This window comes from Papilio machaon, chromosome 16 (assembly GCF_912999745.1).
Source record: "Papilio machaon chromosome 16, ilPapMach1.1, whole genome shotgun sequence".
NCBI classification, from domain to species: Eukaryota; Metazoa; Arthropoda; class Insecta; order Lepidoptera; family Papilionidae; genus Papilio; species Papilio machaon.
This window is the reverse complement of record NC_060001.1, coordinates 3,791,119-3,815,438: the sequence shown is the minus strand read 5'-3', so window position 1 is coordinate 3,815,438 and position 24,320 is coordinate 3,791,119. Positions and strand designations below refer to the sequence as shown.

Sequence of the window (24,320 nt, the reverse complement as noted above, 5' to 3'; positions counted from 1 at the left end):
TTATAAAAGGCACTAGAAATTATTCAATACCCTCAGAATTTCATGCGAATTTAATTATTTTTTCTTAGTTGCTAGTTAGGAAGATAGTTATTTATTTAGTCTCAAAAAAAGTTTGTGTGTTACTGCTTGCAACTGACAGTAGTTCCTATACGCACTGTCAGTGTCAGTTTCATTTGTCATGTGTCAGTGTCACAATGCAGTTCACAACAGAGATTTAAAAGTCTTCCTCTGTGGATTAAAATTATATTGTTTTCGCTTATTTCTGTGCGATTACATTCTATTAATTACTTGAGACGGCATAATGGAGGAAGTATATATTTTATCATTGGACATTGGAACAAGTACTATCCGTTCCGTGATTTATAACTCTAGAACTGAAATTGTAGGCAATGCCTTTAATCAGGTACTCACTTACCTATATGTCGTTAAAATAACATTTATCTTAAAAGCATCTCAATTTCTTTCCTTATATTTTCTTTTTTTGGAACTAAACTGTAGTCAAAGAACTTTTGATAAGGTTTACTTGGATTTTTAAAAACTATTTTCCAATTTTAATTTTTAGGTAGTTTTGCATTACCCGAAACCTGGGTTTGTAGAAATTGATCCAGAGGAGCTATGGATATCCATTAATGAAGCAGTGAATAAATCGTTACAAGGTAAATTTTGTTTAATTTTACTACTTTTTTATTTTTATATATTTGTAAGTTTTTTTTACTACAATCTTTATACATAAATATTGTAGTAAATATTACACATAACATTGTATGTTTAGTTTTACTTTGAATTTACTGCCCATTGGTATACAATGGGTAAGTCAGTAAATGTAATAAAAATAGCCAAGGCTTATATGTCTAAACGGTGATCTAGCACAAAAGTGAGGCATGTTAGAAGACCTCTAGAGGCTTTTTTTTGTGCTAAATTCCTCCAGTGTTCCAATATTTAAATAATTTATTTTATATCTTAATTTATATTAAAGTTTAATAATATATTTAGTCCTAAAATTTTTTAAATACTGATTAATAATTTTATAACAACAATAAATATTAATATATTGTGTTTGTTAAAAATAACAACAATTAACATTTTAACAAATATTTAAGTTTATTTTACCTTTAATTATTTCCGCGAACTTGGGATTTTTTTACTATAGTCCTATGTGTCATGCAAACTAAGGACATTTGAAAAATCGTCTTATGATTAAATATCAAACTTATATTAAACACTTCATCTGGAAGTATTTTATCTTCAAATAATAGCATGTTCCACACAATAGAATAAACCAGAGTGTTGCCATAAATATGCTTGATTAAAAATGTTACATTTTTAAATATAGAACATGTTTATATTTTTCTTCCGTTTTTTATATTAAAATGTATCATTCTAAAATATTTATTCTTCCAAGTCAATGTTAATCATTTCTTTTCGCTTTTTTTATTCAATTATTTTTATTTTCATTTTTAATTCTTTTCCTAAATATTCCAAATTACCGCTCGTGTCTTTCCTTCCTCTACACAGAGTATAGAGTTAGAATCAACAGATAATTTTTATTTCACCAAAACATTGCTAGCAATCTAGTACTAATTGGTGTTATTTATTACAAGGAGTTTTACCTGAAAGGTATAAAACATATTTTGTGTTAATCTCACTTCAACCTTTGTAAACCCTTATCATGACTATTCCTTGTTGCATTAATCCTAATAAAATTTCAACATTTTAAATATGTAAATGAGCCAAAAATGTTATAAAAAACACAATAACAAGTTTTTGTATATCTGTTAAGCCATAACATAAAATGCTTGCATTTTTGTTTTGCATTTTTATGGCTATACTAGCTGTCGCCCGCGACTCCGTCTGCGCGGAATTAAAAATAAACATAATAAGTAGCCTATGTGTTTTCCAGACTGTTATCTACATCAATGCCAAATTTCATCGAGATACGTTGAACCATTCTGGAGATACCATCAAACAAATATCCGTCCATCCATCCAAACATTCGCATTTATAATTATAATATAATAATATATAATATATATAATATAATATCTAATAATATATAATAATAATAATATATTATAATTATAAATATATAATATAGTAAGATATGTATCTTGGAGAACAAAATGAAAATTCAGTCAAAAACAACTTAAAAATAAATCAAATAATATCATAGGTTATTTTACTTATAACAGGTTTTTGCAATGCAAGATTAAAATCATATATTTAATCCTAACTCCCTGAAGGTCAATTAAAATGTTGTTTTACTCTCACGATATTTACATATAATGGAACTCGAAGAAAATCAAAGACATGTCTAAGCAACATATATACTTGTTAAAATATACCTGGCATGGCTTGCAGTCTGATATTCGATCTTAGGCGGGTCGTAAATTCAATTCTTTGACTGCAAAAAGCCTTAGTAGAAAAAAGTATGACAATTGTCTGCATTTAGTTAAATACTAGCTGTCGCTCACGACTCTGTCTGTGCGTAATTAAAAACATCTCAATTAGTAGCCTATGTGTTCATCCAGACTATGATGTAAATTTATGCCAAATTTCATCGAGATCCGTTGGGTCGTTCTGGAGATACCTACAAACAAAAATCCATCCATCCATCAAACATTGGCATTTAGTAAGAATAATCTATACTAGAATTTTCATATAGTATAAGCCTGTTTTTATATTAGATGCCAGTCTATCTGCGGGTCAAATTGCAGCGATGGGCATTTCAACCCAGCGCAGCACCTTTATTACTTGGTCGCGTAAGACTGGTCAACCCTTTCATAGATTCTGTACTTGGAAAGACATACGGGCTGATAAACTAGTCAAGGAATGGAACAATTCATATACATGGAAGGTTTGTCACTAAATTACATGTTAAAACCTTTATAGATTTTTTTACGATAAGAAAATATGTTTTATTTAATTTAATTTTTGTTTTAGTTCATAAAAGTGGGAGCGTATATATTACATATGGTATCGAGAAGTAAACGGTTTAAAGCGGGAAGTGTTTTTAAATTCTCGAATAATCAGGTAATTGTTTAATATAATACAGTTGAACCTAGATAAGTGAGAAATCTGTATAAGTGAAAGTCATTGTCCTTTCCCGACAGACAACCTCCATAAGCGAGAAAAATATAAGTTGGAATAAACTTCTAAAATATACATTTATTATAAGTGTTTTATACACAGACAATGGGTGTTATTTTTAGTAAGTCAAAACCGTCTTTAGTTTGTTTTATTAATAACAAATGTATTTGAAAAGTTTGTATCATATACATTGTAAGTTATTAATAATTTAAATGGACCATTTTTATTTCCGCTAACTTTAACACTGTTAACTTATAAATTATTAAAGTACTACTAATTTAGTGTATGCACGTTCAAAATACGTGGGACTTTTAATTATATTTTATTAATTAACATCTTGCTTTAAGGATAAAGACAGAAGTGAATATTAACTTCGGAAGGAAATTGCGACCCGTTCAAAGTGCTCATTTGAATAAGAGCCGGTCCTTGACATTTGACTTTAGCGTCCATAATATAATTGTATTTAACAGTTTTATGTATCTTTTAAACGCCTACTAACAACGAGTTTTGCTTCTGCGTCATAACTTTATTATGTTTGTAAGCAGAAATAAAGGTCAATTAATTGTAGTAACTCATTTAATTAAATTCTAAAGAAAAAAAACGGAAATCTTTTAAATATGCTTGCAAAAAATTTAACTGGCAGGGTATAAAAATATATATTTCATTTGTACGATAAAAATCTTAAGTACGATAAAATATTTTAGGAACAAGATCACTTGAGAATGTAAAAGTTTCTATCTAATTTGTGCTAGGGAATGACGTGTAACTGGCGTAAATTAAAAAAAAATTGAGTATCACAAATATCACGTACTTTTTATGTAGACCGAAGGTCGAAACCGCAAGGTGAAAATATTACTTCACAATGAGATCAGGATTTGCTTAAATATTATATTAAAAATACTTTTAGATACAGGTAGGGCGATTAGAACTTTATCGCGCTGACCCAAAAAAAAACAATAGTACGATAACATGTAATTAGAAACAAAACGCGACCTTGGTTGGTCTTTGATTAGCTATGATATTTTACAGTATTGTTATATTCTTTAGGTCTTTACGCGGCGTATTCTACGGCTATTCTCCTTGAGTCGTCGTCCTCATATCTGAGGGACTAGAGCAACTCCGTACACCTTCCTCCATCTTCCTTTTGATGGATCCACATTCCTGTCGATCTCAGATTAATACTGTATTATATTATCTGTGGTTAAAATTAATAAAACTTTTGCAACCTCGAATTTCTGTCAATATTTCTAAACACCTTAAGTACTTGTAGAGGCGCTAGACTAATTTTCCCACCCGTTAAGACGGCCCTAACTGTTTCTTTCTTTGCTTAACTTTTAGAATGTGTTATTTCAGACAACATTAAGATTGGTCTGGGCATTGAATAATGTCCAATCACTTAAGAGTGCGGTGCAGAGCGGCGATGCGATGTTCGGAACACTGGATACATGGCTATTATACAAGTTAACAGGTAACTCTCTCCACAAATCGCAGTTTATAGGACTCCTTCATTAATTACCACAACATCCGTGTACTATTGCGACTTGATAGATGTATGGATAGAAGGGATAGAGTTGTTGCAAAAGATAATCTCTGCTAATCTCTTTAGGTTGCGTGAATGCTTTGTATAATTTAAAAAAAAAATATTTGTCTAAATAAAGAAATATGTAGTCTCATTGCTCGTTAATTATAATTAAATGGAAGTACTTACAATATAGTACTATGTAGCGTAATTATTATTCATAAACAGATCTTGGAATTTTATTATTCAAATAGGCAATATAAAATCATGAATACATTTGCATAATTCTAGAATTGTCACGCAATAGTTGATTTTTCCTGTCTACTTAAAGGTTTTTGTTTTATTTTAAAGCTTAGAAAAAATGATAATTTGAGATTATTAAAGAATGCGAATGCGTGTTTTCCGATTCACAATGTAATATAGCTTTCTATATCACGCATCGTGTATTTTACGACGAATGGAAAACCCGTAGAGATCGGCAAGAATATTTGACCCGATGGGAATAAGTCCAACTAATGTTTGATAGCACACTAGCGCCCTTCAGTCAATGTCAAAAAAGTGTCCTTTTCGTATAGTAGCTGTCGAGCCATGTTTTTTCTTTTATGCTATTTCCTATGTATATGTACGTTTTACATATTTTGACAGAACTAACCGCTAGCATCACCTCTCACCGGGCCAGATATTCTTGTTTGATTGTACGATATATGTATTAACATTGAACTTCGGAATATAAACCGAAAAACGTGAAATTTGACATATGGCAGGAATTATGCTATGTTACCAGGTAACAAGCTACACATGTCCGACGTATCCTCGGCGTCTGCGACGGGTTTCTTTGACCCCTTCACAATGCAGTGGGCGGGCTGGGCAATGACGATATTCGGTATACCGATGTCGGCCTTACCAGAAGTCGTAGACACAGCGGGTGACCACTTTACAAGTACCGACCCGAAGATCTTTGGATGTGCTATACCGATTAGATGTTGCGTGAGTGTTCTGGATACTATTCGCAATAGATATTTATAATTATAAGATTTAAAATGAAATCACTGAAGGTGGCCGTGATGAAAAGTATCAATATTATTCAACCCTAGTATGTATAAGTTGATACTTTCTCCGCCTCTGATTCTCAATGGATACAACCATCCATTTTTCATTTTCATTTAAATTTTTTGTCTATATATATATATCTGTCTGTCCACAAATCTCGTGAAACGCCTGGACCGGTTTTGACGTGACTTTTACTGCGGGAGTCACTTGGGCTATTGTTTTGTTTAATTACAATGTCGACTGACGAAGTCGCGTGCAATCGCTAGTTGTTTATAAAATACTTTTTATTCACAAACTCAAGTTTTAATGGATTAACTTTTTTTTATTTCCTAACTAGCTGTCGCCCGCGACTCCTCCAAAATTAATAAGTAGCCTATGTGTTCTTCTAGATTACGTTCTACAACTGTGCCAAATTTCATAAAGATCCGTTGCACCGATCCCGAGATACATTCAAACAAATATCCATCCATCCATCTAAACATTCGCATTTATAATATTAGTATGATTACTTCCTGTATTTTTCCTCTGAAGTATTTAATACGATTTGTTTTGAATTCCAGATAGCTGACCAAACGGCATCAATGTGGGGCTCGTGTTGTTTCGACGTGGGCGAGGTGAAGCTGACGATGGGCACGGGGACGTTTTTCAATATAAACACGGGGCGTACGCCACACGCCAGCGTGTCGGGCCTGTACCCAGTGGTGGGCTGGCGGTTGGGCAACGAGCTCGTGTTCTCCGCAGAAGGCGCTAATAACGACACGGCTACGGTTATTAAATGGGCTCAGAGTATAAGTAAGTAATTCATAGATTTTTTTACCCGACTGATACTGTCTTTGTCAACCTATAGTCTAAATCACGGAACCTATTTGATTCCTATTTTTCCTCAGGGTACAATCAGATACAGCCTTTCTGGTTATTTGATTTTTTTTTATTTTTTATTTAATGCTATTGTACAGACATATAGACATTAATTTAAAGTGAATTTATTTTATTAATATTTTTTCTTGTAGATCTGTTCGAAAACCCTTCAGATACTGCCGACATAGCAATGTCGGTTTCAGACACAGATGGTGTTTACTTTATACCGGCTTTTAGCGGATTAGGGGTAAGTTCTATAATTTTTTTTTAGTTTTATACCATTGATCAGCAATTATAGGCCTATCTCGGTTCTTCCTGTTGTATCTAAAATTTTAGAAAAACTGATGAATAAACGGTTAATAAATTATTTTAACAAATATGAAATTCTATCCCGCTCACAATATGGATTCAGACAAGGGAAATGTACACAAGATGCAATTTTAGAATTAACTTCAAAAATAACTGATGCTCTAGACCATAAAAAGAAATGTTTGACCGTATTTTTGGATTTAAAAAAGGCCTTCGATACCGTCTGTGTTACCACCCTTATCAGAAAATTGGAAAGACTTGGTGTAAGGGGAAACCAGTTAACCCTACTACAAGATTATTTAAGCAACCGTACTCAAAGGGTAAAAATAGGAAAATACACTAGTGATGATCTCAAAATATCATTTGGTGTACCACAAGGCAGTGTTTTAGGCCCCACCTTATTCTTAGCGTATCTCAATGATTTGTGCAACCTAAATCTAAATAAAGGACACGTTATATCGTACGCGGACGATACAGCATTAGTCTTCGTTGGGGATACTTGGGAGGAAACACGTAGTGCAGCTGAACTTGGTTTGCGCAAAGTAACAAAATGGCTTAAATCTAATCTATTAACTCTAAACACATCAAAAACCAATTACATATGCTTTTCAATCAACAACCGTACACAACCGTTAAACTTCAATATAAAGATTCATGACTGCAGTAACGTGAATAACGACTGTCTCTGCCCTAGTATTGAGCAAGTTGGTTGTACCAATAAAAAATAAAAGTCATGTACCATAAGCCCTATAGGTATCCTACGAGATTACTTTACGCTGACAGCAAGTTGTTGAGCATTAGGAAATTATACATACTACACTTGTTAATAACAAAACACAAATCAGTTTTCTATAATTCTAAATTGGATACTAGAAGAAGCAAAAAAGCAATCAATGAAGGTATGGTAAAAACATGTTTTGCTTGGCGTCAATATAAAAAACAATCAGAATACATATACAATAAAACCAATAAAATTCTAAATATGTCACATTTAAACCTACATGATTTAAAAAATATTGTTACGAATTGGCTTAATCAACTAGAATATGATGAAGTAGAAATGTTACTTAACGCACCATAACAGACACATTCAGAAACAAAATAGACCAAAATACTCACACTACTAGTTCCACGCATACACTTTCATGCACTTGCAGTTTAAACGCACACAACACAACACAAAAACACGCGCGCATTTACACTTAAAAGCAAACACACATGCAATGTATTAGTCTAAGTCATAACGAAATGTAACAAAATAAAAATGTATAAAATTTCATATGTTATGGAAGAACGGGGCATCCTGACACAAGTATGTACTTACTTAAAAGGGTGCCTCAACCTAAAATTTGTTTGTAATAATTGTGTTTTGAAATAAATTAAATTTATTATTATCTTATTCATTTATTCTCTTATTATTTACATAATACATTTTATAAAAAAAAATTAACAAAATATATTATATAAAAAATAGTATACCACCGGCTGCGGAATCCCATTACTCAAACAACCAGTGGTGAGGGCTACAGAGACAGGAACCTCCTCACTATGCGCGCGGTTTCTAAAATAACTGCCTTTTGTATCAGGTCCTTAATCCAACTGTTTAGCGAGAGCTTCTTAAGATGTTGGTCGAAGCTCTTCGCTATCAGTCCATTCACCGATACGACTATCGGAATAATGGTAGTCGATTTCATACGCCACATGGCGGTAATCTCGTGAGCCAAGTCTAAGTATTTTAGTAATTTTTCTTTTTCAGCTTTCACGAGATTCTCGTCATGTGGAATAGTGACATCGACTAACATTACACAACCCTCAGACCGGTCTATTATTACTATATCGGGTCTATTGGCAGTAATAGTCCTATCTGTAATAATAGATCGATCCCAGTAGAGCGTGATATAGCTATTTTCCAGAACAGGTGAAGGTTGGTATTGGTAATAAGGTACCTCAGTATCCACAAGAGCATATTTAAGGGCAAGTTGCTGATGGATAATCTTGGCCACTTGGTTGTGTCTATGCAAGTATGCACCGTCCGCAAGTCGAGAACAACCGGAAACGATATGTCTAATAGACTCACCGGGACGACGACATGCCCGACAAATGTCAATCGTACCATCCTTTAGAATATGTTTTCGGTTGTTGTTCGTTACGATGACTTCGTCCATGATTGCAAAGACAAAACCTTCAGTTTCCCCAAAGAGGTTGCTGAAGCGCAGCCAAGCCACGGAGGATAATTGGTCCACATCAGGCCCTGTTAAGGCGCGATGGAACCTACCGTGTAACTCCTTGCTCTTCCATACACTAATGCGGTCCGAGACACTTAGTACCGGTAACCTTCGCCAATTCGTGGTAGCCAAGGAAAGCGGCGTGACTCCTTTGTCCATTGCTACAACATCTTGATACATTCCCACGTTATTATTATTATTATTATTGATACAAGGTTTGATTTTACTTTTCATGTCATTTTTATGCTTGCTCCTGTATGTATGACAACGATCCGAATCTTTGACCCGATTGCAATGTGAACTTAAGCGATGTAACTCTTTTCTACAAATGGGTCGAAGTAATGTATGAGAGCTATGTTTGTATGTGGTCAGCCTCCATACAACGACTGTACCGCGGGCACTGGGCTCGTGGGCATCAAGCCGTCCACCAGCAAGGCCCACCTCGTGCGAGCTGTGCTGGAGGCTATCGCCTTCCGCACTGTGCAGCTCTTCCACTGCATACGCTCTGAGACTTCATACACTTTCCATAGTATCAGGTAAACACACACACATAAACGAAAAAACGAAAGAGTTACAGCCTTTTTTGGACTTTATAAAGATATAAAAAAGAGATTAGAATAAAAAATTACAGATAGATTATGTCCCAGTTTCAATACTTCTATTTTCTTTATATTACTGATATTATAATGCGATAATTTAGATGGATGGATGGAGGGTTGTTTGTATGAAGGTATCACTGGAGCGGTTGAATCTTTAAAAAAATTAGCACAGATGTAGAACATAGTCTGGAAAAACACGCAGGCTACTTTTTTTTTTGTAATTCCACGAGGACGGAATCGCGGGCAAAGGCTAGTTATTCTATAATTTTGTAACGTCTAGTGGCACTGACTCGCCTGAAGAGTTTAATTTTAAACGGAATCCTGTTGGGATGGTTTATATTAAAACCAAAAAGATGTTTAGATTAGACGGCGGCGTGTCCAACAATGACTTCATCGCGCAGCTGGTGTCGGACCTGACTGGTCTCAGGGTGGAGAGACCGCAGCAGGTGGAGATGTCCTCACTCGGCTGTGCACACATCGTCGGCTTGCATTTGGGTAAGGACAAATATATGTATCAATTACATCAACTAATAGACCCTTTTCATACACAAACTACACATTTGTCGGTGACAATCTCAAGTTTTTTTAGTGTTATTAGACTTTAGCTTGAAATGTAATACAGTCGAACCTGAATGAGCGAGAAACGTCTAAAAGCGAGAGTCCGGTTCTCTCCGGACGACGGACGACCTCCATAAGCGAGATACGGAACGAAACCTCTATAAGTGAGAAAAATATCGCGGTCTGTTGGACTCTCGTTTAACTAGGTTCGACTGTAATACAATTCAATTATCTAATAAAAGACCAGATCATTTATCTAGTAGACCTTTATTCAATTTTAGGTATATTCAAATCAAAGGACGATATAATATCTTTAAGAAAAATCGGTAAGGTTTTTACACCGCGGGCGCATGTTAAGAAGAATTACGAATATACGTTCTCTCGTTGGGAGGATGCTGTGAAAAGAATGTGTGGCTGGTATACCGAGGATAGAGCCACGCAAGCCGTCTCCGATACGAACGGTGTTTCGCGCCAAAATAACAAGATGGCGGCCACACAAAATGGCGGACACGATAAATAGCGCTGGCTTATGTTTCTGCTAGCAATGATATTTTGCTTGCCTTTGTTCAGATGACATTGGCTTGGATATAATTGGTCAATTAGCTAATATCTATTCTTTAGGTATATTAAAGATTGAAGATATTTAAGGTGACGGTCAATGACAGTTTTTTAACTCAACATTGGTGGTAGTATTTTTAGTTATATTTGTACCTGGTTTTTGCTCTCTTTTTACATAACACTAGTTTGAAAGAGATTTTTTTATTTTATAAATTGATGATAATTACGAAATGTGAAATAAATGATTACTAAGGTGTATGCTGCAGCCTGCAGAAAGTTCTCGAATCCGTGTATCAATCTTGATGGATTTTTAGAAAGAAATTCGCAGTTTTTATAGATTTAAGAAAAATCATTACTTGACTAATAAATTAATTCTGTTTTGTCATAGATGAGGTAGTCCATTGTTATAAACTTGCAATTCTATTTTTAAGTATTCATTTGCTATGGTTAAGAAGGGTCAATTTATTTATTTGTAAGTGTAGCGAAATATTTTTTAAATAAGTAGATTAATGACAATGTAAAATGGTTTTTGTATCAATGCTATGTATATTAAAAAAAAAAGGAAATCTGACTCGTTAAGAGGGGCGCTGCTATCGCTGTTAATTATGTTAGAAAACAAGTATAACCTATTTGGACATAAAAACTGGCATAAAAGAAAAAACTATTACAAGAGAGATACAATACGAAGAGTCTCTTGTGTCACTTTTTTGACGTTGGCAATGGGCGCTAATGCCAATGCCATCATTTAGTTTGATGCCCATCGACTATAATTGCTCAATTGAAGAATTATGAATATGCCCTATATATCTGAAGACTTATATATATATATTTCCATTTCGTAAGTTATTTCTCATGTTTTTGACATAGTTACATATTATTATTTTATATGTTTTTATTTATTTGTCGTAATTGATATTTAAACTATTTATACAGTGAAGAAAAAGTGTTACGATTAAAGTGATATAAATCGTATTCATCAGACATTGCGTTGTTTTATATAATAGTGTCAACCGTAGTGGGACTACGGTTATGGTTTTCAACTATGCTAGCTATGGAATTACATACTTTAATATTTTTTAGTTATATATATATATATATGCATAATTCTTGCCAATTTCATTTGTTCTCGTAGTAATAAAATGTAAGACTGTATGACTACGTAGGAAAATGAATTTGTGATATTAACTTAGAATTTAGACTTTACCTTGTCTGGTAGAAAATTCCTACATCTGAATTAATTATTTATATAGATAAGAATAAAATGTGAAAATGAACATATGAAATTAGAACATATGAAAGGTCAGGTAGCAATTACTTTAAAACTTACAATGAAACATGAACATTTACTATGAATAAAGGTTAACGCGCATTACTCCACTCCTCGCCCACGTGGCACCGCCCAGTCTCACGATTTCTACGGCATCCACTAATGAGCGGGATAATGATATAAATTTGTTAGCAAAACATTCTCGCTTGCACCGGTGTACGGCGTGCGGTTCGCGAGTGGAACATTGCGCGTTAACCTTAATCGCAAATTTCAAATGTGACGTCACACTATTGCTATCTCTGTTGTGTCTCTGAGAGTGATGGCAAAAATGTCGAAAGATTCACCGCAACCGAAAAAAAACAATTTTATAAAATTTAACTTTGCTTTTCAATATGATTATTTATTGTAATATTAACGACCCGCCTCGGCTTTTTCCGGATGGCAAATAATATATTATGTCTGATCTCTTTTCTGTCATATCAGTAACCCTTCCCGGTGATGTCCCATCTGTTAACTAGTAAAGTCGCGACCACGGCCCGCTAGTTGATTTTTCGTTTACGCTTCCTGTTTGTGATCGTGATTACTTCTAAATCCTAGACTATTTGTCAGTGATTATTTTCTGATAAAAACAGTATTTTAATCTGTACCGTGGCTAAACTGAAGTCAAACAGAGGTCAAACACAAGATTTACATTTTACAATTTTATTCATTTAATTTTGAAGTTAATTAAAATAAACCCAATGTGAAGATTAAAAGATAAAACTCTGATATAAAAACGTTGTGTTTTTTCTTTGTTTTTAAGAAATACATATTTCTTTAAAACTTATTTCTGTTAATAAAGACATATCAAGCTTATTATAATATATGTTTAGAAGGATTAAATTGTGATTAGGTTTTTAAAACATGTTATTTAATTGTTTATTAAATTAATCGTTATCATATCTGTTAAATTGAATGTGAATGGCTATAAAGGTAGAGACCAAAGAAAGTTTCGATAGATTATGTGAAAGAGGATATGCGTAAGAAGGGGGTAAATTCAGATATGACGGCTGATTGAGATGTATTGAGGAGTAGTACATACTGTGCCAACCCTCCATAGGGACAAGGCAGATTGATGATGATGATCATATCTGTTACTTTTCAGTAGAGAAACATCTCCACAATACAAATTCAACACTCTTTCTTTTGATTTGACAGTATTTTTTTGTACAGTCAGCTGCATAAGTACCTATTACATTGATTTAAACTTTAGAAAGTCGTGTAGGATTCAAAAAATATGCACGTATTCCTCAATAACTGCGCAATGAATGCGTAAACTAGTTTCTGAAAAATGTATCCATATTTATGCAGATGAATGTACAGCAATTTTGGCGGTCACATATTATGTATTATAATTATACTTTGTTCTCCTTTCGCCGTCTTGTAGTGAAGAAAAATAAACGTCATGTATTATGTAACTAGTAAAATTGTATCCCGTAAAATAAAACGCCTATTAAATAAATTTTACACGATATGGTATTTTATTTTATACTAATGTACGTAGAATTTTGGCATTTTTTTATAAGAGAAGGGGGCAAACGAGCAGCGGGAACACCAAGGTGTTCACCATGTTTTTTGATTTAAATATGAACGAAGAAAAACTAAATTCCTTTCCTTTTCAAATGCATCTTCTTTCCCGATCCCACTTAACCCTTCCACCCTATACTACAGAAGAAGGAAGGACTATAGTGATGATCTTTTCAGAGTTGCCAGATAGCACAATGATTTAAATAAAAAGCATATCATACAGTTTTAAAAAAAGTTTATTATGTATAATACCGATAAATTGATATAAACACTTTGTTGTTTAAACGTAGCCAAACTTTATATAACTAAAAGATTTCTTTGTAAAATTAAAATAGTATATAATAAAACTTAAAAATGTCCCTTCATCACATTCCTTTGGTATTGTAAATTGCATTAATCCAATAAAAACTTACTGCAAATATTGCAAATTTATCGCAATAAATTGCAAACTTATTGCTAATATTATTTAGTAAAAGTAGGAATAAACTAGTCAGGAATAATAATTTAACGTCAATATTATTTACCAACCCAAGATGGTAGTACCCGTATTCTTCCTACAAGATCGGACTCTTCGTTTTTGCCGCCTTCGAAATCTGACAAGAGTCCATTACCGGGGTTGAAGGGAAGAGATCTCTTCGCTACTTTATGTGTGGTTTCTTCTGTTGTTGGTTCCTTCTGTTCTGTGGCTGTAATCAGATCGACTACATCTGGTACGAATTCTATAACTTCAATATATTCTACTAAAGGTACAGCGACATCTGTCGTCGTTTCTGCCGTCGGTTCAGTTGTAGGCGCAGCGTTAATTATTGCTAATGTTGCCATAATTAATATAACAATTTTCGACGCCATCTTGATTTTTGGATTCAATAAACTTGTCACGTTTGTCTTGTATAGTAACAATTCTGTTAATGATCTAAACGACGCACTCGTAGTTTTTATATCTCTCGTTCAAGTAAATATAATTATGCTAACCAATATGTCCAGAATCGGATGCATTGACGCATAAGCGTACGCAGTATATCGCTAATGGCATTAACAAATATTTTCAATGCCATTATGTCCGTGAATAACTTCTGTTATGAATTACATTGAAAATTATGACTAAAGTTTTATTTGAAACATGATACAATAGTTAGAAAACTATGTATCATGCGTATATTGTGAGGAACTCTATGATGATCAGATATCAAAGTTTAATACCATGGAGGAAAGGTGTTTTGATCAGAATATTGTGTATTAATTTGCACAAGTTAAAATAAACAAAAACAGGTTATTTGGAAAATGATGTCGTTCGCTAGATAAAACTACTTATGCGACTATCACATTGATCCAAAAGTTCAGAGAACTTACCTATTCTTAATATCTGATCGTGACCAATTTATTTTGTTCTAATACATTATAAGCAACTTTGATAAAATGTCCTCTAAGTCTGACATTGATGTGTGTAACAGGTCTATTTTTAGAAGATTTGTTCATGTCATTATTAATATTTTATAGTGTTTTGCGGAAAAGACGCACTGTTTGCTATACAAAAGCAATGTTATTTGTGTTATATTGAAACTATTTGCTATGACAAATATGATCTTAGATGTCGATTGAACTGAATATTTCGTACCATAATTGAATAATAATAATATCAATTTAGATGTTGATTACATTTTGTTTTAATTCCCATCCCCATTCAACCATCAGACGTTTAGACACACGAGTATTAACGTCTTCGACGATGAGTTAATGTCCCGTGCGTTCATATGAAACGATTTGAATCTTCGTTCATTGTGCGTACAGCAAAAGATTGGAACATGTTATTGACGCCGGCTGATACTGATGTTGAAGGTCGGAAAACTTAGTAAGAGGTGGAAGCCTTTAAAAGTAGAGTGAATAGTAGTAGGCATAAACTAGCGCTTACCATCTTTCCACCACGTCACCATTTATCAGGCCTTATCCCACTCATGTGGGGTCGGCACACAAGGTGTTATAACCCTTAAAGTTTTGGCTTAATATTTTACAGCTGGCCCCTTGCCTATCACCAACCATACTTGGGGAGCGCTATCTTCAATATAAGTAAAAAGTTTCTTTTTTGTAACGACAGCGACGCCATTACCTACCATTCACATACACAACACAAAATATATACATCAAGTCTCATGACATGTTATTTTTAAATCTTCACAATCATATTCATTGGAAGCGTTCTGTTAGCGTCCAATTAGAGTGCGGCAAGGTTCGTGTTTATTCGATTATTTGTGTGAACAGTATGTACTCTTGTAATTTAATTTCATCCATCTGCGTCAATCCTGATACATATAAGATTGTTTAAGTATACAGTTTGTGTACACAGATTTGATTAATTTTAATTGCTACTGCACTCAATACTGCCTTTATAAGGCAAAGGATTTTAACCGAGGACAACAGTTACGGTTATACAGTACTAATACAAAATAGGATCGTTTGGAAATGCATTCAATGTACTTCGTCGTCGCATCGCTAGCGCTGCTGGCCGTATGCGCATGCGCACCGGTGGAAGCGGACGTGATCCAGCACATACCACTAAACGAAACACCGTCAGCTACAGGAAGAGATGCTGCGAAATCTGGTGCTGCGGAAAAAGATTCGGCTGCTTCTGAACCTAAGGCTCCAGTGTCTAGAGTTCGTCGGGAACTAGGCGGACAGGAGAGCGACTTGCTGCCGTCCCATAACGATGTCGATGGATCACCATTCGGTGATAACTTCCAACTGGCGGGCCACGGCCGTATCAAGGTTTTACCAGCTTACCTCGGTTAATTTTCTTTTTCTTTGATTCGGTTAGTGATATCAACTGATATTAATTATGTAAGCATGTTCACACCGGCCAGTATTGTAGATTGACCTCGCTACGGATAACGGATATTGTTTTGTAATTTATATTGTTCTATGGACATTGTTTAAGCCCTATGAATGTAGAAGCGATAGAAGGAATATGGATTAGTTTTAATTATGTTAAATTGTATTATTTTAGTGTGTTAGTTAATAAAAACTTAGTTTAAAGCGAAGTTATTTGTTTGATTTGATTACTCTAAGTCCTTTTTCATAACTGCTTCAAAGTTTTCAATTAGTGATTGAAATTATATCAAGTTCTTCACTATATTAGGAACAATGTATGCGACATTATTTTACTACTGAGAGCAACAAAAGCATTTTATACAATTAACCTCCATCATAAACATTTTGGTCTCCAAGTTTACGATGATGATGGTACCCTCATCTCAGAATATTTTAAACACCTTGTTTTTCGTTTATAATATAAGGCTATGTGTTTTGATATGTGCGTTTGTGTACTCTTCTTTTATATGAAATTTGTTAAAGGAATAGTTACGTATTAGGTATATAGTAGTTTTCAGATATCTTTGCAGCGCTTAGCTTTGCACGAATCTATGCGCAGAACACAATTTTAGGTGTAGCGGGGCATAGCGGGATAAGGTGGGAGGGCACTGCGCAGCGCGTCGACTACCTTGGGCCGTCAAGATATTTGAAAATAATTATACCTAGTCATATAGTATGTACCTTGACCCCGCATTATACACAGCCCTGAAGCCCTTTAGCTGTCTGTTGACAGTTGTAACCTCTATCGACAAGGTTTAGATAACGACATAGGTAAGTTATTCAATACATATATGATAAATAGTTACAAAATATATAAATAGGTACTACCTGAACAGCCATTTCTATATGTTAGAGAAGATTGAAACTAACATCATATCTAACAAAAAAAACTCGTAGAAAGAAGATGATGAAGAAGAGATGGTTTTAGGTAATTTTTTATAAAGTGAATTCAAAGAAGTTGAAGCAATTATGAACAATGTAATCTAAAATGATTGACTTCACTGAGAAAAATCTCAAGGGTTGACAATTACGATGTTACGGTCAATAAAACGTTAATCTTGTTAATTTTCAATGTTAATTACGAAGTGTTAGCTGATATTAGATGTTACCTGTTAATCGACTTGTCCTTCAAACATAATGAATTTAAATCAATCTCACTGCATAATCAGTAGCCGTCTACTACCATGAAGTCAATAATACTATGTCTTGTGTTGGTTCAAATAGTAAATTCACTAGAAAGCTTCAACAACAAAACAACCCAACAAGAAGTCGTATTAAACGACAACGGAAGACTTAATAAAAATTCAAATCAAGATTATGCACAACCTACAAAAATGAAGAGATATCTTGATGAGTTTAAGAACAATTCAGAAATTTTAAATACTGCATCAAGTAACTTTGTTTATCGACCACTTTTTGTTTACAGAAGAATAGAACATAGTAAACGTCGAATAACAATGTATAATGCTTTTGCTGGTTAATAAAAAAAAATTAAGGTAAGTTATCTCACATTTTTTAAATCTACTATTAGTAAAAAACCCTGCAATATTTATGTTCAGTCGCCCAAGAACAATCACAACATTAGAAAAACTGAAGTATTTTTCCGATCAAAGGTAATTTCGTAGCTTGTTTAGTAATTTTGGCACTAACGAATTTCCGAAACTTCACAAGAAACTTTATTGCTTGTTAAAGACCAATTATTCGAGAACAATTAAATGACAACATAACAACTTTGTAGTTGAAAAGTTATTTGCAATGGTTTTCTGACTTGGCTGTATGACTGTAGCTTGTAAACGCAATGCTGCGAGTGTGTATTGTTGCTTTAGTTATATTTTTTCAAGTAAGTTTTTTTTAATCAAAAAGTTATTTTATTATTATTATTCCAAATTAATGCAATAAAGGTTTCTTTATTACAGATATACAAAGTTGCAGCTGGAATATCACCTATACATGACTTCAAAAATAAATTAAATAGCAAAATTGTTAGTGAACGCTATTTATTAAAAACACCTCAAACTGGCATCAAACACTTCGATAATTCCATACTTAAGGCGACAAAAAATGTGACACAAAATCCGCAAATGGAAGAGAATCTTTATCAGATATCAAAAAATTTGGTGTCTGCCATCCTGACGAAATTAGAGATTCAAGATAAAATTACTCGAATTACCAGAGAAGCCCTTGACGCCCCTGGTAAGAATAAAGGCATAACAGCTATTGAAACAAGACGGATTTTGGATTACATATCTCGGACTATATCCAGCCATATCTTGAGTATAACAAGAGCATCGACAGAACCCGAACTACATCGATTAGTGTATGGATTGGCTCAAATTGCAGCTGAAGTTTCTATTGTATCTGCTTTAAAAGATATCACTTATGCAAAAGCCTTGTCGAAGAAGCAATCCGTTGATTTATCACTTAGGAAAAAGAGGGCTATCCCACTCGAAGACAAAACAACTCCAATTCCTCAATCTTCATCTACTTTGTTTAGTATACTTCTAAACAAACCCTTACCCTCACCAGAATTAGTAAATTCAACATCGCCAGTTAAAGAAAATAAATTATATATGTCCAATGCACCGTACTCGGTTATATCTAGCCATGATAAATTGCCATTCCGCGTTTTATCCTTGACTGATGGCGACCCCTTGCCAGTAAAAGGATTTTTAAATAAAACTGTATTGGACAGCGAAAACAGCGAGCGAATTAATAACGAGTCAGAAGCTATTGTTATCGAAAAAGCTATCAATGGAACACACTATGTATCTGCTGATAGTCAAATTATTAGTAAACAAGAACCTACTGCTGGTGAGCTGATAGATGACTGGGTGGATCCAAAGGATCATATTTATGCTCTTAATCCTGACATAGTAGCTGAAATGGAATTAGATCAGCCAGAAATAGACGATGAAAGTGTCAATGAAAAGAGAGAGAAACAGAAATTAGAAAGGCTGGAACTTAAAGCGAAAAAAGCAATACTTTACGCTGGTGATGTGGCATATTTAACCGCGGCTAGTGTGGTAGCTATGCGCCGTGCGTTAACTGCATCTATTGAAGTAAACATGTCCGTTAAATTTGCTAAAAACGGTATGTCCAATCATCAGGACTTGATGATGAATTTAGCTAAAACAGCAGCTCAGCAAGCTGGGAAAGAAGCGAAAAGCGCAACATCGAAATCGCTCGCTTGTGAACGCGTTATAAAACTAGCTGTTAAATTTACTGCACAGTCACAAGGTGCAAAACTGAACCACGTAGCGAATAGAATCATAATGGACACGTTGTCATTAGCAACACTTGCTAAATCAATGGCCTTCGTATCTTCAGATATTGCCATTAATTCACTTTATCAAGCAACTGATATAAAACCTCCATCGTAATTAAATGTATCATTTCAGTTTGGATTTTGATTAATGTAGTAAAGAATTTGAATACAATAAAAATTATCCTATTCTAATTGTGTATACTTTCATAACTTGTAATATGGTCTAATTTATTATTACTAATTTTCACTGTATCATAAATTATTTTACATAAAAGTAGAATTAAAAACTGAATTTAATCACAAGAATTGTGACGAATTTGTTTTTAAATAGCGGACGTAATTTTTTTGAAATCTGAATAGCAACTGATATCTACAATATGGTAAAATGTATAGGAATATCAAAACTACAAAACACAGTTATTGAATTATTTTACTTGCAAAACTATAGTCACAAAGAAATAAAAGACCAGGATCTCGATTGCGAATTTAGCGGTACAAGGAGTAATAGGGCGTGTAGTAGACATCCGTATTATAATACTGGTAACTGAAATGAAAAGATAACCAATTTTAATTATAACACTGTTGTTCATTTTGTGCAAAAATGTTAAGCTTTGACATTTGCATACAAATTTCACTATTATTCATACACTAACCGAGTGAGAGAATAACCAACACTAACCGTTAATTTCAAATTAGGTAACCCTTGAATGCAATTAGTATTGCCATCTCAGTTTTTTTCAAAGATAATGATAGGGATGGCAATATTGTGATACAAGTGTTACGACAGTTATAATTCACCGTAAGAGTCCTAATTGAATTACGGAATAAATGAGAGAATATAAAAACTAAGAACTTAAAATACTTACCCTGGATTGTAAACCTTTGTGTACGTATAAGGATAGAGGTACCCGGGGCTATACCATAGACTAGAGTCAGTTTTCAAATCAGACGTGTCCGTGGGTACATGTTTATTTTCTGAAGTCGGTACCCGCTTCAGTTCGTACTCCGGGATAGCGTGCGCGTTCGCAGTAAGTTCCCGCTCATACGGTAGAGCAGTAGAGACTGCTATTACAGTCAGTACAACAATCAGTGGTATTTTCTGAAACAAAGGAAAACATAACTATCCAAAGCAAGAGACGGTGCCTCGTGTGAAAGCCCACTTGTCAAACATTGTAAGTTTTAAGTTTGTTTTTTTGAAGATAGGATACGAACATGCAGCTTCTGCCACGAGCTAATAAGTTGCTGCGACGAGCTATAAGTTTGATGGACAAAGAATAGAAAGGGATAATTTGATACTCACAGAATATTAAAACAAACAATTAATTATTTAGAATATTAACTGTGTGAATTTAAAATAAAATATTAAACTTACCAGCATTTTCCAATGATGCACCTAATCTGAGACGTTACACAAAATTATTATAACTTATTATTTTAAGTTCGCGAATTTATAGTGCAAGATTTTCTAGCAAAAAATAGTGATCTCTTTTTTATGTCTGCATTTTATTGATTAAACGCGGGTTTCTGAGATTAAATTCTTTATTTAAAGCATATTGTCATCCCTGTCATTATCTTTGGCAAAACAGAGATAACAATATGTTTTAAACGGAAATTTTGATCTCGGAAACCTACGGTAAAATTATTAAATATGTCGTTTACGAATGAATCCTGGTGCTATTTATTTATTATGTGTCAAAGATTTAGGGGTACGCTTAATTAAAAAAAAATTGCCCGAATGAGAGTAAGTAGGTAATGTTTGCGTGTATGTTTCTCCGTTCCATTTTATACTGTAGCATAAAAGTTTCAAAAGTAAGATGTGTGTTTTATTCCTGACAGCTGTCAATCGGCCCCATTGTTTTTTTTATTTTTTATTTCAAATTATTTTTTTGTATTTCTAGATTATTGTTACTATTTTTGAATATTTCATAGCAAATGATATAGTGCAAGTATATATGCTAGTAAAATATAAAGTATGGAACCCTGCATAGTTTTCTTAACTTATTTTGTTGTCAGAACGCTGCCTTCAATAAAATATGAATAAATCAATTATTAATAAATTGATTTTATAATCAATTTAATAATTATTATTTTATGAATTATTTAGGCAATCAATCTTGGAAATTATGATTATTTTAAATTGATGATTTATGTATCAAGTTTTGTATAATTTTAAATTAATTATTATCAATTCATATTCAAGCTATGACAATTTTTCAGTTCGCACAAGAAACAATGCTTGCAAATCTTACCACCATTATAAAAGCGATAGTTTAGCTGAATGGATGGATTGATGGATGGATGTTTGAAGGTATCTCCGGAACAGCTCAACGATCTTGATAAAATTAGGCTTTTTTATCCCGCACGGACGGAATCTAAGTTCTATAAATGTTCTATAAATTCGATATTGCAATGGTACTGGACAAATTCTATTCAAGCTACCTTGTTGCTACCTTTTCTAACATTGACCAGGGATCCACGGAAGACCCGGCGGGTTGTAAGGTCACGGGGTATGACGTCGAGGGTTCACAAGTTGATAATAAACGTAGCAGGAGGGGGTTTATTAATAATAATAATAATAATAATAAGACATTTAATCCGTTCAAAGACATTACAACACTTATAATACAATTAAACATTAAAAGAAAATAAAACCTAAAGATCACTAATATAATTAAAACTAAGGACACGAAAAGTAATGTACATAAAAAAAAACTAAAAATAATAATAAACAAATTATAACTAAGCGTTGCAATGCAGAACAGATAGGGCCTTTGCTCAGCTGTATGTTTCTTTGCCATGGGGGCAGAAACACTGATATTCTGCAAAAGCCTTGAACTCCGCAGCACGTCAGTTACAGCAGGTGATAAAATAAGTGAAGTATAAATATTCCTTTACAATTTAAAGAGCAGTCTAATGTTTTTAGGATAAATTCCGAGACCAACCTATAATCATGATAGTATGTACATCTGCTAATACTGCTAAATAAAATAATAATAATAAAAAAATAATAATAATAATATAGTAACGTAAATAAAAAAAAATGTATTTCCATTTATCATAATAAAAATTGGAAACAAAAAAAAAATAAAAAAAGAGATTCGATGGAGGTTCTACAATAAGTACTCGTAATTTAGTTATCCGCATTTTAATGAATAGGTTATTGTTATTTACTTTTTTGTATCTCCATGAGAAAGCATTTAAATTTATTTTTAAAAGATAATTTTGTTTGCGCGCTCTTGATTGGCGGCGGAATGTTATTCCAGCACCGGGTAGCAGCGTAGCGGAAACTACCTCGGAACGCCGTAGATTTGTGTCGCTGCGTGCTGAGCTGCAGGAACCGCTGCTTTCGCTCAGCGCATCTACCTTTTGACCACTTTAGTTTAGAGAACAGATATTTAGGGGCCTGCGACTTTATAACCTGAAAAAGTAGACACGCCAAGTGTAGTTTTCTGCGATATTCGATTTTTAGAATATTGTGCTCATTTAAAAAGGGCGTAACGTGACTTCTTGGCGGTATAGAAAAACAAAACCGGGCGCATGCATTTTGTACCCTCTGAATTAACTTTCCGGTCTTAGCGTATAAACAAGGGCCGTACACTGTATCAGCATAATTCAGTTTAGACAGTACCAGCGATTCAACCAGTTGTATGCGAAGTTGTTCATTGAGGTATTTCCGAACTTTGTACAGCACTTTTAACCTATAGAAGCAGCTCCTAATGACTCCGGAAATATACTTTTCATAGCGCAGGTTTGGATCAAGGTACAATCCTAAGCTTCTGGCTTCGTAAACACGCTCGATGCTCTCGGACCCTAACTTAACCTGACAGTCTGTAGGTACACTATTTAACTGATACTTAGATCCAAAAACGATATATTTAGTCTTAGCGGGATTGAGGACGAGGCAGTTGTTTTGGGACCAGTTCTGTATTCTCTCAAGGTCTTCGTTAAGTGATCGTATGGTGGAGGCCCATTCGGTGGCTTTAAATGAAATATAAATTTGTAGATCGTCAGCGTATAGGTGATATTTACAATTTCGTATGCACTTAACTATGTCTGTTGTATATAAAGTAAAAAGAAGAGGAGAGAGGATTGTTCCCTGAGGTGCACCTCTTTCAAGGGTACTATAAGCAGAACGCTGCGTCCGACCCTCTTCCTGCACTATTTCGACGCACTGACTACGGCCAGTGAGGAAGCTTTGGAACCAACTGACCGTATCTGGATCGAATCCATAATAGGCCATTTTAGATAGAAGCAGGGATAAGTCTATACAATCAAAGGCCCTTGAAAAATCTAGAAGCACCAAGATTGTACACATTCCGTTATCCTGAGCAGTGATAATGTTGTCACTAACATCCAAGAGAGCCGTGGTTGTACTATGGCCTTTCCTAAACCCAGATTGGAGTTCAGGTAGTATATTGTTATTTTCTAGATATTCTGTAAGTTGAAACCAAACTACTTTTTCTACAATTTTTGATATACACGGCAGTACACTAATTGGACGAAGATCTTTAAATTCTTGCGGGTTGGGTTTTTTGGGTAAAGGTCGGATTAGGGCGGTTTTCCAGAGTTTTGGAAAGGTGGATGTTGTTATTGAACA

The 24,320-nt window shown here is 34.0% G+C and overlaps 3 protein-coding genes across 4 annotated transcripts; 2 read left to right on the top strand and 1 right to left on the bottom strand.

The window, feature by feature from the left end:
* The first annotated feature begins 192 nt into the window (after positions 1–192).
* Positions 193–10,833, top strand: LOC106716613 (putative glycerol kinase 5). The gene is made up of 11 exons (XM_045681462.1): positions 193–403; positions 563–656; positions 2,685–2,854; positions 2,941–3,030; positions 4,441–4,555; positions 5,391–5,593; positions 6,217–6,448; positions 6,667–6,761; positions 9,421–9,584; positions 10,009–10,142; positions 10,487–10,833. The coding sequence occupies exons 1-11, from the start codon at positions 302–304 to the stop codon at positions 10,723–10,725; spliced, it is 1,638 nt and encodes a 545-aa protein (XP_045537418.1). The 5' UTR covers positions 193–301; the 3' UTR covers positions 10,726–10,833.
* A 7,412-nt stretch (positions 10,834–18,245) lies between these two features.
* On the top strand, positions 18,246–19,875 carry LOC106716660. Of its 2 annotated transcripts, none has more exons than XM_014510221.2 (2): positions 18,246–18,298; positions 18,375–19,875. In XM_014510221.2, the coding sequence occupies exons 1-2, from the start codon at positions 18,257–18,259 to the stop codon at positions 19,836–19,838; spliced, it is 1,506 nt and encodes a 501-aa protein (XP_014365707.2). In that variant the 5' UTR covers positions 18,246–18,256; the 3' UTR covers positions 19,839–19,875. The 2 variants fall into 2 exon arrangements, with proteins under 2 accessions (XP_014365707.2, XP_014365706.2); XM_014510220.2 differs by having other exon boundaries at positions 18,360–19,875.
* Positions 19,876–20,144: 269 nt separating this feature from the next.
* On the bottom strand, positions 20,145–21,101 carry LOC106716711. The gene is made up of 3 exons (XM_045681635.1): positions 21,096–21,101; positions 20,590–20,843; positions 20,145–20,267 (listed from the first exon to the last, which is right to left on the bottom strand). The coding sequence occupies exons 1-3, from the start codon at positions 21,099–21,101 to the stop codon at positions 20,210–20,212; spliced, it is 318 nt and encodes a 105-aa protein (XP_045537591.1). The 3' UTR covers positions 20,145–20,209.
* Positions 21,102–24,320: the final 3,219 nt, after the last annotated feature.

Excerpts from the sequence above, each read along its gene's own strand:
- LOC106716613 (XM_045681462.1), top strand. The coding sequence starts at position 302 with ATGGAGGAAGTATATATTTTATCATTGGACATTGGAACAAGTACTATC. Across the intron at positions 2,855-2,940 it reads ACAATTCATATACATGGAAG|TTCATAAAAGTGGGAGCGTA; the intron begins GTTTGTCACTAA and ends TTTTTGTTTTAG. Across the intron at positions 5,594-6,216 it reads CTATACCGATTAGATGTTGC|ATAGCTGACCAAACGGCATC; the intron begins GTGAGTGTTCTG and ends TTTGAATTCCAG.
- LOC106716660 (XM_014510220.2), top strand. The coding sequence starts at position 18,257 with ATGCTGCGAGTGTGTATTGTTGCTTTAGTTATATTTTTTCAA. Across the intron at positions 18,299-18,359 it reads CTTTAGTTATATTTTTTCAA|GTTTCTTTATTACAGATATA; the intron begins GTAAGTTTTTTT and ends AATGCAATAAAG.
- LOC106716711 (XM_045681635.1), bottom strand. Across the intron at positions 20,268-20,589 it reads ACAAAGGTTTACAATCCAGG|TTACCAGTATTATAATACGG; the intron begins GTAAGTATTTTA and ends TTTTCATTTCAG.